The sequence below is a fragment of the Megalops cyprinoides genome, chromosome 14 (genome assembly GCF_013368585.1).
Source record: "Megalops cyprinoides isolate fMegCyp1 chromosome 14, fMegCyp1.pri, whole genome shotgun sequence".
Lineage (NCBI taxonomy): Eukaryota > Metazoa > Chordata > Actinopteri > Elopiformes > Megalopidae > Megalops > Megalops cyprinoides.
Genome location: NC_050596.1, coordinates 21,228,742 through 21,256,373, shown reverse-complemented (window position 1 = coordinate 21,256,373; position 27,632 = coordinate 21,228,742). Strand labels below are relative to the sequence as shown.

The window sequence follows — 27,632 nt, the reverse complement described above, 5'->3', positions numbered from 1 at the left end:
GTGGTTAAGGAGCAGGACTTGTACCCGAAAGGTTGCCGGTTTGATCCCCGCTGGGACACTGCTGCTGTACCCTTGGGCAAGGTACTTAACCTACAATTGCCTCAGTAAATATCCAGCTGTATAAATGGATAACATTGTAAAGAACTGTAACCTATGTAAGTTGCTGCTAAATGAATAAATGTAAATGTAAATAGGCACTTTGGCCCTTTTCCAAAGGCCTGCGAAGCCATCAGACCAAATACGCAAGCAGATGAACTCAACAAAGAAGGGTAATCATATGAGAATGTTTGTAGAAATGTAACACTTTACGTAGAGTTGAACTGAAGTGTTTTTTTCTTTGTTTCTTTCTTTAGAAGTGAATGAATGCCTTCAGTTTGGCACTTGTTCGCACTATTGCACTAATACTAAAGGATCCTACAAGTGCACATGTGACAGGAATTACAAAGAAATTGGTGGCGAATGCAGAGCAAAAGGTAAGGACATGCGAATTATATTGTGTGTTTGTATTATTTATTGCGCATGCTGGTTTGTCCAAGTGCCACAAAATATTTCACAAGACAAACACGTTCATTCCTTAATTATACAATAATGAAAAATACTTTAGCCTGGCATACTTTAGCCTGAAAAACAGTGTCCTATTTTAGAAACATACATATGATTCAGATCTGTGACAAGTGAATGATTCATAGATTCTGAAGATGACATAGATGCTCTCAGAGACATCATGTATCTTCACATTAGTTAAGTATATTAAACACGCTAGAACTGCATCCACAAATTGAATGGTAATTTAAGCAGTCATGCAGCATAGTCATATGTGCCTAGATGAACAAGTTCTGACTTTAAAACTGATTATTAAGGCTAATTATAATATACTACAATATTACACACATGCGTTGGCTTCACCAATTGTTATTATTGATAATGTTGTATATACTGCTGTAATGTATTGTGATTAGTGCTAGTAAATGGTACATTATTCTAACATTATTGGTAAATGTAAATGCAATTAATTGTTATGGTATAAATGATAAAGTAATCATTTTAATTATGCTAGTGACTCTTATAGATTAGAATATTTCTCTGACTGTACTAGACTTATTTATTAATAAAATGCACTTTAGGCAATTATAGATAATGTTTATGTTTTCATGTAGTTTGAGCTATGAAATATTGATAGAGATGCTGTTTTTGTTACTGTATTATATATAGTTGTGTGTAGTTGTATTTTATTATACATGTATTGATTGTACTCTGTAACTTTGTGAAAAATGTTGTCTCATACCCCAAATGGAATTTAGACACGTTTCATTTTTTTTGCATATTAATGACTCAACGGGCAGGACCAGAAGATCGAGTGCTCTACATAGCTAATGACACTGAAATCCGAGGTTTTGTGTATCCATTTAACCAGAGCCATGGACACAAACAACTAGCTCGCATCGAGGACAATGCCCGAATTATTGGGATGGACGCTCTGTTTCAAGGACACAAGTTTATCTGGGCTACCCAGTTTAATCCAGGTGGAATTTTTTACAAAGACCTCATAGACAGAAGTCAAACTAAAACAAATAGTGGAATCATAGTAAGTATTTGTGAAAGATGGGTGAAAAATAGTCTTTTCTTTTAATCACTGAACCATATGGTTGATTTGCTGTAAAAATGAGCAGCTGTTCAGAGAATTGTCTGAAGCACATTGTTATGTGCTTCATTAATATTATATATTACAAATTATTATTATTATTCCAGTGTTGATGTTATCTATAAAAACCCTGCCTACTACTTTAGAAGGTACATTGCAGGTGTTTCTTGTTTTCATAACTGGCATTTTTGTCTTGTTTGTGATATTTTTTCCTCTCTTTCAACTTACTTCTGAGACATACTTACTTAAATGTACAGAATATTGGGGGGGGGGGGGGGGGGTAATAAGGAGGAGTATTAAAGTCTACAGGGTGGAATCTGAAATTACTGTACCTTTTTATAGCTTTTAACTTCTGCAGTTAACGCCATGTAGCATCATGATCCAACTGATTCCCTCTGAGGGCAATATTTTTTTAGTCGGCATGGTTCATATCACCAATTATCACAACTCAAGGGTACTTACCGTACATGGTGTTACTTCCCCTCAGTCCGCCTCAGCCAAATGTGTATCTGCAGGGATTTGGTCTCAGCTGAAAGTGCCGTCCAATTACCGGCACAAATTTGAGAGTGAGGTGCCCTGCCCTGTGAGAGGAAACTCTGTAAAATGGGTCTGTGGCTGCAGAATTGTTAAAAAGTATTTACAGTCTGAATGTGCTGTTAGTAACGAGATGGGTGAGACTGTGCTTAATGAAAAAAGGCCATTTTCTCATCAGACGTTGCAATGAACAGGCCTTATTTAGATCCCGACAGCATTTTACCTTGCCTTTGTTTCTGATGGCGCGAGGTACCTTACCTTTAAAAATGGAAATGTAGGGAATTAAGTAAAAATAGCCTGTTTCAGCACGACATTACCCTCTTGTTCTTAGTTGGGGGAGGGAAAAGAAGCTGCAGTGCGGGTCCTCTAAAGTGCTGTGTTGTTATTACAGTATGTGTGACTTGAAATCCATAAAATGGATGAATATAGGCAGGAGGGCAGTACCCCCAGGGCTCAGAACACCTTGCTGAGTCTCTGAGGCCCTGGCGCTGTGGGAGTGGAGAGGCCAGTGGCACACAGTAGCATTGACATTAATTGCTTTGATTTGAGTGGGTGGGAAGAGGAAATAACACCGGTACCCCAAAAAGATCAATGTACCTTCAAAGAGGACGGCAGCAGGGAGGTAGCAATTTGTACGGAAGCATGCGCGCGCATGTGTGTGTGTTCATGTGTGCGTGTGTGCGTGCGTGCGTGCGTGCGTGCGTGCGTGCGTTTGCATGTGGGCGTGTACGTGTGTCTGGATATTTCTGTTTGTGTGTTTGTCTGTGTCTCTGTGCACGTCTGTATACATGTGTATGTTATTGTGTGAAAATCTGTGTTTGTATGAAAGTAGGTGTGTATACGTGTGAGTGTGTGCCTATGTGTGTTATATGCAGAGGAATGGGAAGAATGGAGCAGTGCAACAAACTCCTACCACTTTCAATCAATAAGCATCCTGATTTCTGGCCATTCCTTGCAGTGTCCAGATTTTCGAAGGCCAAGGGACGTGTCAGCCGACTGGGTGACGGGGAATATCTACTGGACGGATCATTCGCGGATGCACTGGTTCAGCTATTATACAGCCCATTGGACAAGGCTAAGATATTCCATTAATGTAGGGCGACTTGGGGGATCCAATTGCACTCGTCTGGTAACAGACATCGCAGGGGAGCCTTATGCCATTGCTGTCAACCCAGTTCGAGGGTAAGACCTAGTCCTATATCAGCAGTGACTACTTGACAACATTTCTCACAGTTCTTATTGAGTTTCAATTCAAAACTCTCTTCAAGTGATCAATGAATAGTTGGTCCATGCAGTGCTGCACAATCAGTTTGCAGCCTTTAAGTATTAATTCAGATGTATTCTCCAGTGATGTTCAATAGTTAAATTCTCCCTGCATTGTGCAGTGTGTAATGCAGACAATTGTTTAAGATCTATCTAAAAATGGATTTTCCCTCTTATTCTTTGCAAACCTCATGAGCTGTAGAGGCCAGCTGTGGCTAGTCAGCAACAATTAGGGGAGAGGGAGAAATCTATTTGACTGTTAGCTGTAACTATCTTTTAATTATCCTGTACTTGTTTTTGATTTGTTTTACACGAGTCACAATCATAAAGCTCACTCATCAGCAGTTGTGTCTTTTTTGATACACAATTGCATCATAAAATTATCTTTGAACACTAAATATTAACTAATTTTATTCAGAAAAATGGACCACACATTTTTACGCAAAAAACAAACAAATGTCATTATTCACTGTATAGATTTAAGTAATCAAAAGTACTGTAAAGCCATATTAAAAAGTAAAAAGGCAATGGCTGCTGATGGCTGACACTCAAATTGACAACCTTGTCGGTTATAAAAACAATCAAAAATGGGTCCAGGACAGTTATCAGTTTAAAATAAATGTTTACACCTTTTTAAGTCTTGAACATGGACTACTGTGGGTTGAGTCTTCAGAAAGCCTCTGCTTCTGTGCTGCCAATAGCAGTGTAAACTTACTCTCCAACTTCGTCCGAAGGACCCTGTCTACAAAGGCTATGTCCTCCTAGCTAACACATGCTAAGCTGTCGCAAAGATAGCCATGTCAAAATGGTCATGTATTGTTTACGACAGTTGTCACATTAAAGGAGTCGCTCGTGTGACACACACAGCTTGGAGCAAGACATTGTTGTTCGTTTATTTAATTCAGCATTACAGTCTCACCAAATTCAGACAAGATCAGGGGCAAGTTCACTTGGGTGAGAATGCAGTTTTGGACCAGATATGCCAACCTACAGCTAGACCCTTCTTGATTTATTTGGTATGCACAAGGCCCTACACAAATGGGAACTGCCATACTCACTCAGCTAGTGCAACATTTTCACTTGGTGACTGAGGGAACAGCAGACAATAAGTGTTGTCAGGTATCAAACCAGTGTTTTGCAGATATATATTGCATTATACAAATAGGGGGAGTCTGTGGATTCCTTTCAGTAAATTTGTGAGTGACATCTTACCAGCACTAAAGATTTTATATCAGACACTCAGTCTTTCAAAAGAAGCCAACACTTAAGATCTTGCAGTCAACCCTGAAGCTGTGAAACCAGGAAGAGTATTTCAGAATACAAGTGTTCCTTGCCTCCTTTCATTTCGGTGGCAGGTGGAAATGATATACAATCAGATTGTGCAGTTATTATTTACTTAAAGGGAAAGGGGGGTTGCATATATTATAGTGTATAAAATGATTTGTACATCCAGCTAAGGTTTGTACATGCTTGCCCGTGGTTTAAATGTACATGGTTTAATTTTTATGATAGATCCACCATTCTAGATTAAGAGATGCTCTCACCACTACTCAGGTGCTCTGTGTACTGCAAGGAAAGATGATAACGGGAAAACTTTTAATTCTCCAGGATGATGTACTGGACAGTCATTGGTGACCACTCTCACATCGAAGAGGCGGCCATGGATGGGTCTGCACGCAGAGTCCTGCTGGATAAGAACCTCCGGAGGCCCACAGGTATTCATCTTACTTGGCACAAGGCCCAAGGCCCAAGGCCCAAGGCCCGTGCACTTAGCCAGCAGCTTTTTAATTGTGGGTGGAATCAGCACCCCTCCACACACCACCCTAATTGTCAGGGCACTGCATACTGACAGTATCCTTGTGGGCTTTGTGTCCGCAATGCCAGGGCAGGGACGCAGGTGCAACAGCAAGCCTAAGACACACATAAGGTTAGGCAGTCTTTCATTGAGCGCATTGAGCCCTTTCAATGGTGACAGGCTGGCACAGGGGAGGAGGGCGTTCTCCTAAAACAAGGGAGGGAAAGAGAAAAGTAATTTAACAGCATTGACACAGGCTGTCATTAAGCCTACAGTGGTGTCCTGGGGGAGGCCGACTCCACGCTAAGCGTGGATCTTGCCCTCTGAAAACCCAAGGCAGCCTCCTGGCGCATCGACTGAAAGGAGTATTATGCTGCCTTTGGCTATCAAAAAACCTCATCCGTGAAAAGCAAACAGGTTTAATTACTCCGGCCCATCCAGGATTTACGGATATTTCGGAAGTCGGAACATCTTTTTTTATATCCCCTTCTTCATTTAATGCCCCCTCTGCTAGTCCTGCTGTTTAGAGTCTGTGTTATGTCTTTTAGATCCGGTAACATCCTGTTTTGGAGACACAGCTGACGCAGGGCTAGCTATGAAGGGTGTTGTCAGATGTTCCCTTCGAAGTCTTCGGAGTTAAAAAAAAAAAAAAAACAGAAATCGTCTTATTTCCTAGTCTGTTGTTTCTGCCAGTTTTTATTTGCCGTTTCTTGGAAATGACACTGTCGGGACTAAAGTGTACTGCCTACTCTGTTTCTGCTGAGTCAGGTTTCAGGCCTTGGTCTTATTGCAACAACTGCTTCAAACTGAATCCAAACCAAGCCATATTTTTCCTAGAGGAAAGGTGATGGAAAGCAATTATCCTACACGCATGAGAATGTAACTGTATTTTGCCTTACTTGCAGGGCTGGCGATTGATTATTTCAACCAGCGTTTGTACTGGGCCGATGTGGAGCTTTCTGCCATAGGGAGCGTGCGATTGGATGGGTCTGATTCTCTGCTGGTCGATAGCAGCAAACATGGTAAACAGTCTGGCTCCTATCTACTTTTGCTTTTTCCAGCTGCACGTTTAGCTCATTCATCTTCAGCCCCAAGTTCATTTTATACTGAAGCAGTAGTTAAAATATGGAAGATGTTACCGTTACATTGCAAAATGATTTCAAGTTGAGATGGGTAGTGCTACATTTTCTGGATTGTGTGTGTGTGTGTGTATGTGTGTGTGTGTGCGTGTGTAGAAATAATAAAGCTGTATTCCAAACCTAAAGGATAAGTACGTAAAATCATACGCTCATTTGCATTTAGATCAGTTTATCTCATTATTTATTAGATCTCCTGTTCCAGCAATATGTGGAATGGCTTTTGATTACATCCATGTGATTCGAACTTGCCAATTCTAATGGAGAATTGAAAATGGTAAAAAACTTGTGTAGTTGTCATGAGCAATTCACATGAAGTGAACAAGACACAGGCATTAACATTTCCTCAAGATTATTATTTTGGCCTCATTCCCCAAGCCATTTTGTTTTGTTGTGAAAATAAACTAGTGGAATATCTGGAGTATTTGATGTTTTTGTCCATTTTAGCTGCAATGATCCATGCCATGTACCATTTTAAAAAATATGAAGTGATTTTCAGATGACAATCTTCTTCCCTTTTTTGTTTTTTAGGAATATCCCAGCCTCACAGAATAGACATATTTGAAGACTATATCTATGGAGTTGGGCTGAAAAATGATGTTTTCAGAGTTCACAAATATAACAAAGGACCCGTGGAACGCCTTGATTTAGGAGTGGAGAAAGCATCAAACATCTTGATTTTTCATCCATTCAAACAGCAAGAGGGTAAATGGTGGCTTTTCTTCTACTCTCAAAGCCTGCCAGTCATTGAAATATATGAACGGAAGAAGTCTGGTCAAATCATTCATGGGCTTTTGATGATGTTACACAGTCTGGATTTAATTAAGAATTAAGGATTAAGAATTAAGTTAGCCTCAGCTTGTGTGTCATTTAAAGTGCTCTTTAAAGGATACTATGGCTGTGTTCTGAAAGACTAGCAACAGCTTACTTTAGAGTTGTCATTTAACATGGACAGTATCTAACTATCTAGCTTGAAATTGTCCTGAGGCTTTCAGCAAAAGGTCTAGAAACATTTGAGAACAAACATGAAGGAAAGTGTTTAGAGGGACACATCAAGTTAATGGCTTACTTGACTGGTTTATAAAATCTGGATACATCCTACCAACCACTTTCCCTGGATTTTATTGTTTCATTGGGCTGCCATAGGTGCCTTTAAGTGAAATGAGAGAACATTTTAAACAAGTGCTGAGGTCGTTTAGTCAAACGAAAAGTGGCCTCAAGTTATAGTTTATTGTATTACATATATTGGAAATGAAAACAATGTGTATAGAGGAGTTGGCTAGTCATTTTGTGTAGAAACAGTGAAAGCCATAATAGGGAAGGTATGACACACTCAGCAGACTCCATGTTTTTGCCTTTCAGCTCAACAGCGTTCAGCTCCTTTTTTATTACTCAAAAAGCAGCATTGGTGTGGTTGGAGCGAGAACTAACAAGGGCTCTCTTGGCAATCATCTGGCCTTTCTGTGTTTTGCTTTTTGGTGCCAGGTATGAACAAAATGCACCCCAGCCAGCTGGCCATGCTTGTCAGAGAGCATTCTGTTTCAAAGCCCAGAACCTGTGTCTGTAGGCAGAGATGACACCCTGTAGTCGCCAAAGTCCAAATTCACCTATTCAGACTGAGTGGACTAATTGTGGTAGCACAGTGGTGGACTTTGAGCCCCTGAAGTCTGTCCCTTGCCCCTGTAATCGGTGGATATCTGGCACTTCCGCCATGTGGCTTTGACCTTCCCTAAGTAAGGCTTGGCAGCAGTTGCCACCATCCTGGAGGCAGCAGCTGGCTTTTTAAGCGTTCACTGAATTTCTAACCTAGGAAATGTGAAACATTCTTCACACAACACAAGAGCCCCTACATTTTTCCTATTACATTTCCCCTTTTTCTCTCCAACCCATATTTGCTCTCCTCTCTCTCTCGCTCTTTCATTTGACAAAATGTTAAAAAGATTACTGTATGCACTGATGCAGTACTGATGAATCTCCATTCTTTTACAGGAAACAGGGAATGTAAGCGCCCCCCCCCCCCCTTCACACACACACACACACACACACACACTTTTGGTGATGACAACTATTGGTCCAGCCTTGAGATTCTGAGTTTATATGGGATGTTTGTCATCCTGATTTCTGTCAGCTCCTAGCTACTTACAGGAAACCCATTTACTGTGTTAGCCAGGGGTGTTACAAAAGTATTTGCATGTTTCTCTAGCAACTTAGTTTTCTTGCTTTTTCCTCTTCTGTTGTTATGAGACTTATGAGGCATCTGATTTTCATCCCCTATTTCTACTTCTGCTGTTTGCTTTACATTATTATTTTGGGAAACTCTTGAGTGCCTAGTAAAATGTGCTAAAACCACTCAGAAGGGTAAATTAAGAATAACATGAACAAAAGGCAGATGTCCTTGGTCACTAAAGTGGAAAATCCTGTGAAAGATGATGGTGCACTCATGAAATGGTTACCTCTGGATCTGGTTCTGAGTATTGAAGAGCTTGCCTGTGACTTAATAGCTCCTCCTAGTGCTGCCTGCAGAAAAAAACCTACAATTTCATTCTCATCCCCAGTCAGACTGGTGAATATTATATCACCAATTCTCACAAACCATTCAATGGCCTTTAATTAAACCAAGACTGCGGAATAACTGGGGTTTATTGTCCTTGATGCATTATTGCTTCTTTTTTATTTCCTTCATTTATATACGTGGTCTTTCCGGACACACCCTGGGTACACACAAGTTGTGTGTTTGTAGGTTCATGCAAAAAAAAGACACTTTTGGGGGAGGTGGAAGTGAATTGTGTTCCTCTTAGCTCCTGTTCAGCACGGTCTCCTCTCTCACGAACCTTATAGAAAATCCTTGTTCCTCTTTCGTATCATTACACGTTCTTGATGTATCTTATTAATGTGGATTAAGCTGGTTCTCAGAGGGAATTTGCAGAGATAATCTCATTTTAAAATGAAGATATATGATCTGGGGGTACAATAATATCCAGCTACAGCGTGGAGCTTTATGTTACTATGTAAAGTAAAAGCATATGCTTCATATGATGTCCATTGTGGAGGTTGTATGTACACTAACAAATGTGTGTCCTCTCTGCTGTTGGATCAGTCACAAACCCCTGCCTGAAGATGAAATGTGACTTCCTGTGTCTGCTGAACCCAACTGGTGCCACCTGCGTCTGTCCTGAGGGGAAGGCCCTGGTTAACGGATCCTGTGGAGACACCAACGTCTCAGGTGGGCATGTGGGGCTTTTCAGAGGCCACTTCCAGAAGGAAACCAATAACCCCACCCCCAGCTGCAGCTGTGCAGCACAGAGGGAACACGACTACAGCGGCATTGAAGTTAATGCCATTTGAGTTTGGAGTGAGACATTTGTAGTTACATTTTAGTGAATTCCCTCAGCTTTCGGCTATGCCTACTCCTTAAGCCATTATTAAATTCTTGCAGTGTGTGGATGCCTGCCTGTCCTCTAAAATATGCACAAGATAACTAACAAAGTGTGTTGAAGGCTTAGGGTTTCTTTGCATCACTGTTGGTTTGAGCAAGGTACCTCACACTTTAACCGAAATTTGCCCTGTTGACTTGTCCCACAAGATGAATCTCAGGCAAAATGTAGCAGACATAAAACAAAAGCACCCTCACCAGCCGCAATAGATACGGTCGTGGGCCAAGGCAAAGCCGATAAATAAAGTGGAGTAACAGTGTCTGGCCACACCTCTGAGACTGCCATCCCTGCACGGCTGGCTGCAGGTCAGCCACTGTGGATATTTCACAGGGATGTATAAGCTCCTGAGTCTGACCGTGACCCGCCTGGTTGTATTGCTGCAGGTGAGCTCTGCCGGCCAGCGTGTGAGAACGGAGGGAGGTGCACAGCCAACGAGAGAGGGGACTGGCGGTGCTACTGCTGGCCCAACTTCTCTGGGGAGCAGTGTGAAGTCAACCACTGCAAGGACTACTGTCAGAACGGAGGAACGTGCACTGGGTCACCTCTAGGTAGGCACCCTGTGTTCTTTCCAATTCCAGCCGGGCCTCGAACGGCATGCTTCTGCAGAGTGGTGGCTCACACATGGATGATGCTGCATATCCAGTGGAATGGCACAGAATGCCTTATCCCCAGTGCAATGATGTACTCTCTGCTTGGGTTGAATAAAATATGGCGAATACACAACAGAGTCCAAAGCAAAGAGTTAACTGAAGGAGGTATACCTTGTGTTTTGTGATCAGTGATTCCTTTTACAGTGGGTTTAACAGAATTAAATGAATAAATTTATTAAATTATTAATAAATTATTAATCCGTATTAATTAAAATTAGCATCTGCTAATTTTAATTAATAAGCACTAATCAGCATTGTACTAGCACTGTTTATGTTTGCTTGAGTTAAGGTTCTTGTTATTGTCTCTGCTGCAAATGGCATGTGTAATTACAGGCATGTAGATATATAGATACATAAATATATATCAAAATATCCAGAGGTTCTGAAAAATGTATTAATGTATTTGCTTGGGAAGTAAAAGCTGAAGCTTGATGGGTACATTTACATCATTCTCAACAACAATTCAGTTGTTCAGCTCCTCTCAAGGACTCTGATCAATGATGTACTATAAGTAAGGGGAAATGGTGGCTCATTCCTGTTTCATATGCAGTTGGTCTACACTTCAACCACTCATTTTACCAAATAAGCAATTTTTGAATGTGCATTTAAGGCTGTGATTTTCCATGTGCTTATGAAAAAGCTTACATTAGCTATCTGAGTATAATAAGTTGGAATGCCTGTAGATAAGGGCTGTGTGCACTATGTGAAACTTTGAAATAGATCTTTCTGGCTTTGCACCAGCATTAAAGGATAGTAATACCCAGCCTGTTGCAAGATGACCTGATGCAGGATAAATAGGTCTGTAACTGTAACCTACTTTGAAGCACTGAAAATGGAGTACATTATCATGCATTACATGGTACCAATGAACTCTCATGTTAAAGTTTCCATATTATTAGGCAAATTTCTCAATGGGAAAAAAATAAGGTGAGCAAGTCCCAGAGGTAGAGAATTTGTTTTTTAAAGATCATTTGAAGTATATCAGTACCAAAGCAAGACCGTGAATGAACAGTTTTACTGCTGGATTGAAGAGAAAAACACAGCGGTGATATTCAGCAAGTGGTAAATGATGAAATGACGTCAGCCGTGCATGTCAGTTAGTGAAGCATTCTACATGCAGATCATACAGGCCGGCTTTCCTCAGGAAACCGGCAGCACTATGTCTAATTTCGTAACACTTGGGGGCCAGAGAAATTGTTTTCGAGGAAACCCAGAGAGGCGACTGGGAATGTGCCAGTGTATGACAAACAGATTGGAGACCTGGCAAGTCGGAGTGAACTCCACTAAGTGACACGATCCGCTAAACGCAGAGAACAACAAAGGCATTGCCAAGACATGCTTCCAGCTCTCACTGATGGAAAGTGTGTACTTGTGTGTGTGTGTGTGTGTGTGTGTGTGTGTGTGAGAGAGAGAGAGAGAGAGAGAGAGAGAGAGATTGTGTGTGAGTGTGTTAGGGATGGGCTTAGTAAAAATTCATGTCATTTTAAAAAGGACAGAGAGACTACCTCATCTCCTGCAAAAGGCTAAAGCAGAGCATGAAAGGAGATCAAGGGATCCAGCGATTAGCATAGGGATGCTCACAGCCAGAATTTCAATTTAAAGGGAGTACCTTCATTCTGCGGGTGTTTTTTGTTATTATTCTGCAGTACAGTGAAGCAAATTCACTGTGTGGATTTGTTTATTTATTCATTTGTTTTAGGAAAGCTTTAGCGTGCAAGTGCTGCATGATTCAAATTATGGGCAAACTTGTCGTTTGAAATGATGAACATCACATGTATTATATTATTGTCATTTAGCAGAGGATCTTATCCAGAGCTACTTATACAGAGTACAGTTTTTACATGTTATCCATTTATACAGTTGGGTATTTACTAAGGCAGTTCTGGCTTAAGTACCTTGCCCAATGGTGCAGCAGCAGTGTCCCAGTGGGGAATTGAACCAGCAACCTGTTGGTTACAAGCACTGTGCCTTACCACTATGCTACACTGCCCCAAATGCATGAAAAGGGATGGTGGAGAACTGCATGGGAAATGAGTGGAAATGAATGATAATTTTTTGCTTTTAATCTCGCTTTTAAAATAGAATGAGAGCAATTGGTATGTTCATGACAGAGGTTGAACACACTAAAACAAACCTCTCGGTTGATTAAAATTATATATGTCAGGATAACTATTTTGCTATTTTGAAGGGGTTGCTAAAGATGATGAATGATCCTAGTTACTTCTGAAGGATTATCATAGATGCATTGCTGTTGTGCAGTAAGCCTTTTCACACGGGTATGTAAATCTGGCAATCATCCATAAATTTAATATTGTTTTTTGTGTTTTTTCCCCCCACGCTATTTAATGTATTACTCTAGCCAGTTATCCAAATAATACATTTTCCCTTGTGTACCATACAGGTTTGCTTGGGCCAGGGAAATATTGTATAAGTGTATTATTCATGTTATAGCAGCCATATATATTTGCATGCAGACAAAGGCAGCGAGATGGAGTTATCTGGTGTTGGGCCTGCTGCTGGGCGTATATGACCTTTTATCTTTCCAGCTTTCTAGCTGACTGCTTTTTCATAAAGGAGGAAGCTTGCTGCATTGAGCACTGCTCCTAAGGCAGGAGATATCGCTCTAAATGAAAAGGGGAAGTGGAGCTTGTAAGAGTGTCCTTTGTGAATTGTGTGTCCAACAGCACCTGCACTCACCACCCTGTCGATGCTGCCGGGGCAAGGGCACATATGAATATCACTTAAGAGGTTGAAAACATGCTGATTATTTGCAACCCAGCCTCTCCCTCTCCTCACAAACATGGCACATGTGACCCCTTGTCTTCTTGCTCCAACTGCAAACCCGCTAAGATATATATTGTTTTTGATACTATTTCATGATTTAGTTTTCAACAGTTGTTAAAACATAGAGCTGAGTACAAGAAGTCCAACATCTGGCAAAAGTCAGTCATTTAGGAACAAACTTGAATTAATATATTTATGTCTTTTTTTTGGCATGAGATCGATCGAGCTTCCAGAGGAATTTTGGCAGAACACGTAATGGAAGAAAAGTCAATGGCATATTAATGTTAGAGATAACAGCAAAGTGTTGCTGTTGGCCCAATGGAAGAAGAAACACCCTCCCTATGAGCAGACAGATGGGCTACAAGCAGACATGACAGGACAGCACTGCTTCCTCTGTTGATCAGTCCAAAAATAAATGCAAACAGATGTAGAATTTCTCAGAACTCCCAAATGTGCTTTGGAGGTGTGTAGGGCTAGTTGAATTAATTCCAACAGAGGCAGGCACAGTGTATTTCAGCAGGAATCAACCCTGAGGCTCTTTACAGAATCAATCAGCAAATGAAGGCTAAATGCATAGCTGCAGCATGAACCAAACATGGTCTACATTGGAACCTTGCAGAGTCTGTGGCCAGTGGTAATCTCCAAGTCTCATATTTCTGACTTTAACTCTTAAATTACCCAGTACAAGATATCCATGCAATTGTACACATTTTACATTATACTTTGTGCTGCCTCTTTGAATCCAAGCGCAAGGAGGACGCATGAGAATACATAACAGGGTGCCAGGAAACATCAGCACTGAAGTGAAGGCCCAGACCTGGGACATGCGTAGTGTGGAGAGACAGGATAGTGACACTCCCCATCAGTAAACAGGGATAAGCACAATGGTCCCTGTGGTAACTGGCTGTTCACCACACTGTTATTGATTGACGGCGAGGTCCTCCCATCCGTGGCCAGGAGTCAGACTTGGCAGGAAACTTGGCTTAGATGAAAAGGGAAGACGTAGAACAGAGTTGCAGCAGAGGTGTCCTCACACGAGCTCAGGCGATTAGCCCCTCTTCCCTGCCTAAACATCTGCTGCCCGCGTTTCACGTCGAGCTGCACTTTGATGGCAGCAGATTGTGCTCAATTGTGGATGGATGACGACTTGCTCGCAAGGGCACTCTGATTCCTGTACTGTGCCTTGGTGAGGTGATGTAATCCTCAGTGAATAGCTGTCACTCAGCATCGTAAACTATTTAGCAGGTGATGTAGCGTGCTGCGCCGGTGTGTGGGCAGGTGAGCGGAGCTGGTCCACATGTGTCCCTGCAGGCTCTGCTGCTGTTACAGTCTAATTAATTGGTTAAAGGTCAGCCACTTCAACCCTGCATACAGTGTAACAAGCTCTTCATTTTTTAGTCTTAGAGATATAGCATCCAAGAAAAATTCTAGACCGACAAGTAGATATGCCACAAAATCAAAAAGAGCCTACCTAGAGGTCCCTAGAGGATGATAGCCTTTTTTTAAAAAAAAAAATCTTTATTTTGAAGTCAGTGGCTTCTGGAACTGTGTTAGTTTTATGGCAGTCTTAAGAGATGGAAAATGCATTTGAATTAATTTCCATTGAATGCATACTTGGGTGCTAATGTATGATTTGACACAAGTGAATGGAATCACAAGTAGAATCTGTTATCTAGACAAAATTTGACAAGTCTCTCTCTCTCTTTCTCTCTCTCTCTCTCTCTCTCTCTCTCTCTCTCTCTCTCTCTCTCTGTCTCTCTCTCTCACTCACTCAAAGGGAGGCCCACATGCCGCTGTGCTGTAGGGTTTACGGGACCCTTCTGTGAGAAGCGGATCTGTGACAATTACTGCCTGAACGGGGGCACCTGCGACGTCAGCCTTGGGAACCAGCCGGTGTGCCGATGCCTGGCGGAGTACACCGGGGACCGCTGTCTCAACCGTGAGTGCAGATCCACCTTCTTCAGCTCTACTCTCCCAACTGAGTTCAGTCAATTCCAGCACCCAGAGTCATCACAGAAATTGGGATGTTCACTGAATGAATGAATTCACTGAATGAGTAAAGCTGGTGAACTATTCTGAACTATTCTATTCTTTATTGTGAACCTGAACTAAGTTTAAGTGTAACCTTTTAGGAATGCAGAATGCAAACCCAAGCAGTTTTGAAATGTGTAGCCAAAATTATGGAGCAAACTAATCACAAGCAAAGCAACTTTTTTCTGCTGTGTACTGTTATCTGCAGTATCGTTCTGTTCTCTCATCTTAAAGGTTTTTGCCAGATTGAATGGAGTACCACTACATGATGTGCAATAGTTCATTCCAAGATTGCATTACACCTGCATTACAGCAAAAGAAGACTACAAATTGAAACAACACTGAAAATGCAGCCATTGTTGTTATTTATTAACTTAGCTATCTATTTATCCGGCAGATGCTCTTATCTCAAGTATCTTAGTAGGTAGTCATGACAGGATGAATGTATACCTCTGGAGCAAAATGAATCACAAGAACATTGGTACATAACAGCCAGAGAACAGCCAGTAACACAGCAACTGAGCTGAAAATGAATAAACAGTTAAAATATCAGCCTGCAAGAGTAATTATGTTAGCATTTACATAGTGCCTACGCTAACATACATCCTCATGAGCAACATACTAAGTAAATTAAAATGTACTTGCAGCCTCATAATGACCTTCAACTGCAAAATTACCTCATGTCATAGTGTTAATATGTTGCTATAGTGACATAGTGACTAATGAATTGCGCTTATTTTGTCAAATGAGCCTAGGAGAGAAGTAGATTCCCAGACTGAGAGAGCTAGGTTGGGAATTTGGACAGGACATTACGAGACTCCTCACGATAAGAGCCAGGGATCTTCAATGACCACATCAAGTCATAGACATCTCATCGGTAGGATATAAGACTAATGTTGCCTGGCATCATGCTGCCATTCCAAGGGCTACATAACACTAAGGTATATTAGTTCTTTCTCTTGGGGTGGCAGTATAGCATAGTGGTAAGGAACAGGACTTGTAACTGAAAGATTCCTGGTTCGGTTCCCTGTGGGGGCACAGCTGTTGTTCCCTTGGGCAAGGTACTTAGCCCAGTATTTTCTCAATAGAGTGTCTGCTAAATGCCAATAATGTGACCCTAATCAGATTTCACTCAGTGGTTGAGTGATCAGGTGCTGGGTGCCAAGTTTAGGACATGTAAATTGTCTGAGAACAAAGGTGAAGTCTTTAAGCTGCTGTTGGAGGAAACAGGTACCTCATTTGAGTTTCTTTTTCTCTGATCAGTGGAATAAAGCTGGAAAATTACTTTGGGTTTCTGTCATTTTTTAATGCTCATTTTATAGCCTCAAATGACAATTCCAACTTTTCACGGTTCTGCGCTGTACTGATAACTCATGTGCCCTGATTGTTTTTCACTTTGCTATTGTAATTTGTGTGAAAACAGTTTTATCTCAAACACCATTAATGCAGAGCCACGGTTGCACACCCAGGGGTGTTGAGTTTGTGTAACGGAGGGTGTTTAATGTGAATAATGAAGTCTCATTACCTCTGTGTAAAATTCCAATTAAACCATCACAAAGAATATGCCCCGTGAACCTTGTTAAACTTGTTTGTTGCCGGGCGCTCTTTCGGGACAGACATCTGCCACCACTACTGCGTGAACTCCAGGGCATGCACACTGTCCAGCAGCGGCCATGTGGAGTGCGTGTGTCCCACGAGGTACGAGGGCAACAAATGTGAGGTGGACAAGTGTCTCCGGTGCCATGGGGCCCCTTGCATCGTGGACCACGAGACCGGGGACGTGTCCTGCAAGTAAGTTCTCTGTATGTTCTGTAAATCAGTCATGCCAAATTCAGTTTAATAAGGGTGTCTTGCTTTCCTTAATTGCAAGGGAAAGCTTCTTCTCACGACCTGTCACAAATTGCAAGAGCAAACTAAATATGCTGGTAAACAAATACAAAGGGGGGAAAACTATGATCAGAGTGCCAGAAAATGACAATTTACAATTTACAAAATGCAAGTTAAATTAAAAATTAAGTGTTTTAAATTGCCAATTTTCAGTTAAGTATGTGTGTGTGGTTTTGTGTTTTGTGCGGTTTACTGTCCCGACCCACAATGATGATCATTAGGAGAATAAGCGCTGTTTGGGATTGCTGCCTTAAAACCAGCATCACCACATGGGCTGACAGGCCTGGGCAGTAACACATGGGAAATCAGTGCACACATTATCCTCTGTCTGGGAACAATTTGCTGTGTACTGGAATAATCAAAATGCCTGTTTTCAGCCTGTTATCACCTCTTTTGGCATTAATCTTACTTTTTTTTGTTTGTTAACTATGTGTATATATGTTTTGTTGGTTTGTTTTTTATGTTTTCCCACTGAGGAGATTTAACCTGAACCAGAGCCACAATGCGATTTACATGAAATACAAGTGATTTGTGGTTTTTCAGAAAACATAAAGAGTGTGTGTGTGTGTTTGTACTGCTCTTTTGTATACACAAAATGGAAAATGGAAAGGAGAATGATTGTGCTTGTGTGAATAGTGTAATTTCCTATTTCAGCATCATGATGCATGCCACTGTCTCTCTACTCACTTGGTTGTCCTTGCAGCTGCACCAATGGCAGAATAGCATCCAGCTGCCAGCTGTGTGATGGTTACTGCTATAATGGCGGCACCTGCCATCTTGACTCTGAGACTCACCTGCCATTCTGTCAGTAAGTAATCACTGGAATCGTGCACCTCAGATATGCAGCACCAGACAAGTCAAACACTGCCAAGTCAAGTAACGGGGGGAATTTCAGACAATTTTCTCGTTGTGACTTCTATTTATATAGTACCTTTCACGGATCACAGGGCCCTTTGTTGTGAGGGATAAACTCACTTCAATGACCAATTATATATGGCACGTTGCCCCACTCCCAGTACCACAATCCCAAAGGAGAACAATGTCCACATGTCAGCTACGGTGGAGAGGAAGGGAGGGATTTGGCCTGTTTGATGGGGAGGTGATATAATGGCCAGACTGAGAGATCCAGAGTATGCATTTCAGCAGGACAGTGAGGAACACCACCAGCACTAGGGAACCAAAGCAGTGAACCTCTCATTTTTTTTCCAGCATATGATTTCATCATACCAGCTTTTTTTCAAGGTTTGTCTGGCGAGTCAGTTTTTTGTAGGCTGGTGATACCTGATGGTGATATTTTGCCACGTATTCATTCATTTTCTACAAATTTCTTGGTGTCAACCAGGGCAGATAAAAAATAATAAAATAAATTCATAAAGTGCTAGCAAGTAGTGAAATTATGTAACAGGATTCTAAAATGTCTGTTTTTCCTTTTTGAATTAACAACAGAAAAGCAGTGTTAGGACATTGCTGCCCTTTTTGAAATTTTCCTTAAACCAAAGACCAGGGACAGCCAAAGGAAGTGGCCTAATCTCGTCCTCTCAGGCAGTATATAATACTGATCTTGGGCAGCCAGCCTCTCATATAGTGTACATCGCTGTTCTTGGGAAGTCTACCTGCTGTCGTAGAGTTAGCATATCTGCTCTAGGCAGTCTCCATTGCTCCTTGTAGACCCCTTTAGGCACTTTGAAGTGAAGACATGGAAGACATGCTGCATCAGGGTCCCTCTGCTGCCGTGGATGCTGCTGTGTGGCCTCATTTCTCATGTATCGCACCACTTCATCGGAAAAGATGAATGTAAAAGGGGAAAAAAAGAGGCTTTCTTCAAAATCCGATGCATGTTTGTCGAGTTGAGATCAATATTAAAGCATGCTTTGTACTTCTGGGGGTGGGTATTAAAGGAGATATTGAGGATTGCTAAAGCCGGTATTAAGACCTAATCCTTGGGTTTATTTGTGACATTCCACTGTTACTTTTAATTATTTATTTAATTAATTGGACAGTGAATCACTGCCTCAATTCCAAGGATGGAATCAATTTGTATGTAAATTAGCCCATCTTGCTTTTTTAAAGGTTAATATATTTTAATGATTTGGTTTAAGACAGTGGCTTCCAAGTGTAGCTGAACAGCATGGGAGAGCGGTTAACAGTTAGCTACAGAAGGTGATGTCATCTCTTAGGGCCCGAAAAAGAGTGTGATGTGCAGAGATGCCACCGACTTGTGTCTGAACAAGAGTATCATGAATTCTTTTGGCTGTACACCTGGGTCTAACCTGCTGCAATGAGTAATCATTAAACGCTAGGGGTGCAGAGAAAGTAATAAATCCTTGTATTGGTAAAGTATCAAATGTAAAATGTAAGGAATACATTTTAAATGTGTCAAAGCATACTGTATATTTTTACAAAATCTTACTGTATGATGCTTTCATATATGCACAGCATTAAACATATAAATATGAGAACACTGGAACACTATTTTCTTAAATGAAAAATAGATAAAATTCTTAATTTGTATTTTAATTGTATACATTAAGATATCTAACTTTCTTATCATGGAATGTACACTAGCTGGTCAGTGTGTGCAACTTTGTATGAACTGCTATTGGATGGCAGATATATGAAGAGGAAAAACACTGTTGTCTTATTTATTCATATCCTTCCAGGATATCTGTATTTTGTAGATTTTACAGATACTATAGCATTGAGGTTTGTGCACCAAGTCCCTGGTGTAGCCATTCAAGACTGGAAAGTGAATCTTCAGACAAACACTTGCCTTTCTTTTTTTAGCTGTGCATCACAACATCGAAGGCTGTAAAAGTGTGTTTTGTCATTTAATGCACCCCCACCCTCCTGCCTTTCCGCGTGCTCCAGGGCACACTGTAAACAATATCTACACGCCTCACAGATATATCTTTGGAGCTGAGCTGCCGGCCGTCCATATGGTGCGTACAGCGAGATATTTGGCGTACACAAAAGATAAGATGTTTATTAAACCTCAGCGTGTCCCTGGTGAAAAGGAGAAACACGAACCTCCGATACCCCAGTTCTGCATCTCTGCCGCTTTGGTCTGTTGTGGACTCCTCCATTGCCTTGCTTAGGATTAAGAACATGAAGCGGGCAGAAAAAAAAAGCACTGAGAATTATCTAGTGTTTTTTTTTAAGCAAGGATGGATGACAAACATGAATAGTTAATATCCACAATGTTTGCATCTGTTTTGTCTACACATTGTATGAAAGAACAGTTCAGTTTCCAGTACATTTTCTGCTTGAGCTACAAACATTGGGCCAAGGTGGGCTATAGCCCAGTGATTCCCCATACAGTATCATTCTAGCTGAAAACATTAGCTGGTGGATTGTTAGAGTGTGTTTTACTGTATTATTATTATTATTATTATTATTATTATTGATGATTCATCATCTCGCTACAATTTTCCACAGCTGCACGGCCGGGTTCAAAAACCAGCGCTGTGACGAGCGGGCAAATCCGTGCGATTACTACTGTCAGAACGAGGGGATTTGCACGTTAACCACCTTTAACAAACCCCGGTGCAAGTAGGTCGCCTGCCCCATCCGGCCATCCCACACCCCCACGCTCAAACGCTAATAGCAACTACCCACACCATGCCCCATCCCGTCAGCATCGTTCCTGCTCACCGCCACCGCCCTGCCTTCCGTTTCCATGCTGACCTGCCCCCGACCTGTGCCCTGCCGAAACGCATCCCCATCTGTAGGTGGCAACTACACTGTCTGAGGGGGAGTCACTGTGTGTGCGTGTCTGTATATTTTTCAGTGCATTTGTTGGTGCATTTCTTGTGTTGTAAATGTCTGTAAATGCCCACTGCATGCTATTTAACTGCCACGTCACACGCAAAAGGTCAGTAATGAAAATCATTTGTGTGGCATAAAAAGCTTTTTTAAGCTTCCTACCCTAGTCACTTTTTATCCACAGAGCTCTTCAGACAGAATCAAGTATTTGGGCTACAATGTACTCTTTAAACCGACGGGAAGCTCGTTATTACTACCTGCAAAGGAGCCCCGTTTGGTGTTTATTTTTTTATTAAGTTTGTGATTATCTGTGCTTAATGCAGGCTGTCACTCTTGTCCCCGGGGCAGGTGACTTATTATTTGCTGCACGCGCCACTTGCGGGACACGCGGTCCTGTTTATGAAGTTTTGATTAAATGTCGCTTGCAGTTGATTTAATTTAATGTAATTTCATTTCATCATCACCCGGTTGCTCTTGTCAGATTACTCATGCTCTAACGGCGCGTCAGCCCTGGGGCCAGTGGAAAATAAGCCACTAACTAGGGTTATACATCATCACGCTCGCCGGATCATTTCAGAGGCAAATGTGATGATGCGTGTGTTTCTTCAAGAGCCGTGGCACGCCGTGTGCTCGGAGTGCCAACTCACATGGCGCACCGTGCCTTGAACCCTCCACCACCCCCCCCCCCCCCCCCCCCCCCCCCCGCCCTTCCCCACATCACCTCCTTAAGTGTTAACCACAATCGAGGCCTCGGTTGCAGAACCCAACTCACAGCTGTCTTTCTATCTATCACCCATCCTTCCCTACTCTTTCTAGCTCTTCCTGCCTCTTTCGCCTCTTCCTCCGTCTCTCTCTGCCTGCCATCCTGTCCCTCTCTATCTCCCCTCCTTTCTCTGCCTCTTTCTTTTCCTCTCACTCTGTCTTGCTCTTGCTCTTTGAAATGGATAGCTCTCTGATCATTAATGCATGCTCAAGGAGTGGGTCGGTACACCCCCCCCCCGCCCTCCCTTTTTTTCTTTTCCTTTTTTTTTTTTTTTTTTGCAGGTTGGGCCAGAGAAGCAGCAGGAGACCATTAACTTTGCCTCCTTAATTGGCTTCTTTCAGGTGTTCTGCCAACTGGTCCGGGACGCAGTGTGAGAGGCCAGCACCCAAGAGCAGCCGCTCCGATAACACCAGTGGGAGTGAGTACCAGATCACCCTGTGACACCCCCCTCCCTCCCCTCCTCCCCACGCGCACCACCTCCTCTGTGTTCTGTGCAGTCAGCTTTCCTGTCTGAGGCGCAGATACTGCTGCTTTCTGCTCTCAAGCCGCTCTCAGGCTTTGGGAGATCTTTATAAAGCTGCAAGTCATCACACTTTTACAGTCCTTCCATTATTTTATAGGGAGCTGGAGACTTGATTTGACATTTCAAAAGATTTGTTCAAGGGACTCACCTCTGCTGCTTGCTTTTTGTTTGACTCAGACAAAATTACACCTCTTTTGGACCCCAATAGGGCCGAGCTGGATGAAAAAAGGTCATTATCGAAAAATACTTTTACTGTGTGTCTCCAAAGACTAAGTGTGAAGTGTAGGTTTGCCTTTCTTTTCCAAAACTTTCAACAATTTTGTGTTTGTAGCAGTGTAAAATTATACAGGACTTTCTTTGGTTGTGTTCAGCAGATGGACTTCATTTGTCTTTGACCACAGGAAAAAACAGCATTCAGTTTACACTTGGGATTGGCTTGGAGACAAAGAAAGGCTTCCATTTCACAAATACATTCTCAGAAATAGGCAGACAATGAATTAATTACCTGTCAGCAGAAGCAGAAAACAATTTACTGTTTTATCAGTGAAACTCTGTGGATCCAAACATATGGAAAATATTAACGATTCCCACATTTACCACGTAATATCAGATTTCGGTTTCGATAACCCAATTATCAAAAGAAACGTAGATGTTATAAGGGATCATACAGCAAAGACGCAACATATGTTAAAATGTCGTGATAAACAGATTACCGGGATCTCACCTTCAACTTTTATGCTGTGTGTTGTAGGAAGTATAGCCATCATTGTCCCTCTCGTCCTTCTTGTGATCTTAATCACCACTGTGGTGGCAGGCGTCCTTATTTGCAAAAGGAGGCAGAGGTAAGTTGAGCATTGCAACTTGTCGGCACATGGAATTAAAAAAATAAATAAATAAATAAACAACAATTGAAAAATATTGTCATTGTCCAGAGGCAAGAGGGTGCAGAGGCAGCCAATGACCAATGGAGGGCTGAACGTAGAGATCGGCAACCCCTCATACAACATGTACGAGGTCGACCATGACAACCACGCAGACGCCGGCAACCTTCTGCATCCCAACTTCACACTGGACCCGCATAAGGTTGGAGCTTGTCTGCACTCTACCATCTGTTAAATCTGTTAAATTTCTGAGCCTGCTTCTGTGTAGACTGGGCAGAGTCAAGGTAGGACCCCACCCTGCAGAAGATCCTTAAGAACTCAATATTAGTTTTGTCAAATTATTCAAAAATACATTTTTAAATTGATAAAAGGAATATTAAAACAGTCAGAGAACAGAATTTGGAGATCAGACAAACAGCTGTGGTAAGAGCAAATCAAACAGATATAGAGAAGAGGTACATTTGGAATGTACAGAGGCTCACCAGCAGACCTAATGATTATCTGTGTCCTTTTAGAGTTGTAGAGTTCTACTTCTGCTGCCTTGATATAAAAGTTTAAAATTGATGCATGTACATGACATGAGACAGCCTTCAATGCAGTATTGAACCTTGAAAATGAAACTGGATGAGATGTATGTTCAGTCTCCTTGATTAAGTTTGCATGGGAAATCGATAGTGTAGTCAATGTCATAATCATGTTCTAGTAGGTCTTAATACTGTAGGGGCATTCTGCATATTAAAAGATTTTTTTTTTTGTCCTGTAACCTGCCTGCTGCAACCTAACTGCCTGCTCTTGCTCTTCAATATCTGCTAATCTGCTACTCAACGCAGCGCTGAATTCAATGTGGAAAGTGGTGCCTCAGATCTCAACAAGTTCCAATGCACATCAAATGCACTCAGTCTTATGCACCAGTGCATTTTGCAGAACACATATGTGTATATATATATATATATATATATATATATATATATATTTGCCAAATCTCAATATTCTCTTGTGTGTATTCAAACAACTCCCAGAGGCAGCATTATGATTAGTAAGATCAAGCACTCATTCACACATTCTGTTGTATAAATCTCGGTTTATGAAACGGTTACTGCATCCTAGAAATCCGAAAAATAAAGGGTACAGCACATGCCACAGGCAGACCCAGTATGGTTTTCGTATTTGCTGCTTGTTAACATTTACTTTTAGTTTTCAACTGTGAATACCACTTCACTCCAACAAATAGAAGCAGTAAGGAGTGAAGTGTGTTTCTCAGACACAGGATCGTGTGCCCTTCTTTGTTGTAGGGCTGGTGTGTAAGATCCAGTGATCCTCGCAGTGTGCCCGTTCACATTGTCCCCAAGGAGATTATTCCAGGACAGGTGATCTTATTGTACTTTTAGCCTGTCTTTACCATCCCCCTACCCCACCCACACCTCTGTCCACCCCATGCAACTGCTTCAGAATTGGTGCAGAACTACATATATAGATATATGGCATGGCCCCAAATTCATCTGTGGAAACACTTTTTGTGGTCATCAGATTAATATTCTGATAATGTGTTGGTTAAATCCAGTTCACCCAACCTTTATAATCCCAAGGTCCGTTTGAGTGAAGATATAAGTTTTCATGATTTAGCAAGAGCAAACTTGCATGTTATTGCTTTGCAGCTGTGTATTTGTTGGCTTAATTCACTTTCAAAAACTTCTGCATGGCTGACATGCTCTCTTTTGCTAGCTACCTATAGCTAAAGAATGTTGTACTGTTGCTTAGTTTCACTGTGTTCACCATCCATTAAATTGAGATGTAGCAATGTTCATGCTACATTAAAAAATAAATACCATTGACTTTACTATTTTAATCCCTTATTCTGGCTAAACCAATGTTTACTCAGTGCATTGGCACATCAAAAGTTTTCATCCACAGCCCTTGAAAATTACTACTACTAATTTTACTAAGTGCCACCTCAGCACAAGAACACAGCTGCTGTCATACAGTTAGTGTACTGTACTAATGAATCACTGGCATATTTTGGTTGTTGACAGTGATTTGTTGCAGTACTGGGTCCCAACATGAGTTGAGAAATCACTTAAAATAAGTCATAAATCTACATCAACTGGTCCCCTGTTCAAGAATAACTGGCCCAAAGCCAGTGGCATCAAAGCAAGTAGACTATCCTAAAGACAAACTGAAATTCCATGGTGTCTTTATTTTGCATGTCTGCATGTGCTTGTGTAGATGTGACTGATGTTTACTCTGCATGAAATGTGTGTTTCTGTCCCCGACCAGTTGGCCTTTGATAACCTTGCTTTCAATATAATCACATCATACTGTTTAGTACAAAAAATCCCAGTCTACTGACCGACAGTGCTTTATTTAATGTAGTTGGGTAGATTGTTTTCAAATTGTGTGTTTGTGTGATTGTGTATGAGACATAGGACATCAACTAACAATCGATGACCCTAAGGTTATAACTTCAGTATGGACATCACAATTTGATGCACATCAGTCCAAATGCAAATAACTTCAGTGAAACTTGAGTATGACTGGAAGTGTCTTACATAGAGGTTCTTATTCAGTCACCAGGCTGTGAGGCCATGTGTGCTGGAGTAAATATTTGGAGGAAATCAACATATATCAGAGTTCCAGTTCACTAAAGATTTCAAGATTTCTAAAGATTAAAAAAAAAAAAATCTTGATTGGAAGTTCTGGTTATCATTCATTCCCAGTGAATGATGAGGTATTTACAGTATAAGCAGACACAACAAAGGCCTTCTATTGTGTTGTTGTTTTTGGAAATTACTATATAATATACAGAATTCTAACTTGTTATTATTGCTGTGCTATTGTAGCCCATAAACTACTCCAACCCCATGTATGCCAAGATTTACCTTGATGGACAGAACTGTCGAAAACCAATGGTGAACATTGAGGAGAGAAGAGAGCTACTCCCAAAGAAACTGGAGGGGACAATTCGTGAAACAGCTGCGTAGACTGATTTTACACTCTTTTCTTCTTTTATACGATCTGTATAAATGTACAAATGAAAGGGAAAAAAGATTTTTCTATGTCCTGTCAGGTTCTGATAATCCCTTTTCCTTCTGTTTCTTTGGCATCAGCATTACCTCCTTGTTTCATCTGTGAGCCGAAAGTTATTGACCATTCGTAAGTTTTTTTTTTCGTTCGTTTGTTTGTTTGTTTTATGAAGAATATAAAGTTTTAATGTGTATATATATAAAACATTAAAACAAAGCTGCTGATTTGCAAATGACTTCACACATGATAAATTGATGATGTGTCAATATTTTTAATAACAGTTATTTTCTTTTAGACCTGTTTTTTTTTAGGTGAAAGTACACTACCTTTTAGGTGTTCTATCAACAAGGATAAATGATACATCCAATTTGACTATTTTATTTAGTCATATTACGCTCAAGCATTGCATCTTTAACCGTTATGTATTTACTGCTTTTCCCCAGATTCTACATGTGTGCTTTACATTATGCTGGCTTCTGTTTAAGAAGGTTTCCATCTAAAGCAATTTTTTTTTTTGGTTTTGTTTTGGTGTCTTTTTTTTTCCTTTTTCTATTATTTTATTCATTTTATTTTTGAGAAAATACAGCTCTGAAGAAAACTTTACAAACAGATGTGTGCCATCGTTATTCACATAACAGTTGAATACTAAAGAAATTTTCATTAATATCAAGTTATCAGTTTCATTTCTGTTCTGTTTACTTGTCTGTTACTGCAACAAGTCTGAGAAATGAGAGCATCGTTTCCTGTGTACATCTAACTTCTTCAAGCACTTCCCATATGTTTCAGCACCAAATTCACAGGTGGATATAGACAAATTATGCATTTCCTGCTGATATTTGAAATAATGTTTTGAACTCACCAGCTGTCATCAACTCACTGTATAAGTAAATGCACTTTGAAAGCATTTGATTTAGGGCTTCATAGTTGCAAAGTTATTTTCTAAAAAAAAAAAAAATAATAATAATAAGAACCAAACCATCCTGTTATCCTTACATTTGCAAATGGATGCACATAGATTTAACAAGTTTTATAATTTTGTATTTGATTTATATGTCAACTCTGGCTGCTTGTATTTTGAACAAATGTATTAAATGTAAGAACTTTTATATAAAATGTACATCTATATGAAATAATGGGAAATTTCTTGCTGTTTCAGTCACGTGTTGCCACTTCATTTTATTAGGCAAGTTAAATAAGGTACACTGAGTTTTTTTTGTTTGTTTGTTTTCTGACAGCATTTTGATTTTAGTTTTAGTATTTTGGTCATCTTATATTGCATTTTACAATTACAAAGCAAATATTTGAATTTTGACTTAGTCCGACAGCTTTGATTGATGCACCACAAAGAGAAATCTGGTGTTGCTCTGGTCTTGATTGCATTCAGACTGACTGGGCATTTAAGCAAAATGAGGCTTTTTACTTTTAAATTTCGAGATAAAACACATCCCTACGGATGTTTCCACGTAGATGTTCCATTTTGAAGCCGATATTAGATAAACAAAGACACACTTGTTTTATATGTTTTT

The 27,632-nt window shown here is 40.8% G+C and overlaps 1 protein-coding gene across 1 annotated transcript in view; it reads left to right on the top strand.

Annotated features, from left to right (window-relative positions):
• The window catches only part of LOC118788809 (low-density lipoprotein receptor-related protein 1B-like), a 358,625-nt gene extending 332,418 nt beyond the window's left edge, over positions 1–26,207 (top strand). The window contains exons 75-91 of the mRNA XM_036544915.1: positions 354–473; positions 1,344–1,585; positions 3,135–3,358; positions 5,048–5,154; positions 6,140–6,256; positions 6,902–7,075; positions 9,468–9,593; positions 10,188–10,352; positions 15,016–15,177; positions 16,886–17,060; positions 17,860–17,964; positions 20,592–20,705; positions 22,023–22,099; positions 22,956–23,046; positions 23,137–23,287; positions 24,378–24,452; positions 25,923–26,207. Of these exons, the coding sequence (XP_036400808.1) occupies positions 354–473; positions 1,344–1,585; positions 3,135–3,358; positions 5,048–5,154; positions 6,140–6,256; positions 6,902–7,075; positions 9,468–9,593; positions 10,188–10,352; positions 15,016–15,177; positions 16,886–17,060; positions 17,860–17,964; positions 20,592–20,705; positions 22,023–22,099; positions 22,956–23,046; positions 23,137–23,287; positions 24,378–24,452; positions 25,923–26,063 (2,366 nt within the window). The 3' untranslated portion in view covers positions 26,064–26,207. The remainder of the gene's footprint in view (positions 1–353; positions 474–1,343; positions 1,586–3,134; positions 3,359–5,047; positions 5,155–6,139; positions 6,257–6,901; positions 7,076–9,467; positions 9,594–10,187; positions 10,353–15,015; positions 15,178–16,885; positions 17,061–17,859; positions 17,965–20,591; positions 20,706–22,022; positions 22,100–22,955; positions 23,047–23,136; positions 23,288–24,377; positions 24,453–25,922) is intronic.
• The last annotated feature ends 1,425 nt before the right edge of the window (positions 26,208–27,632 follow it).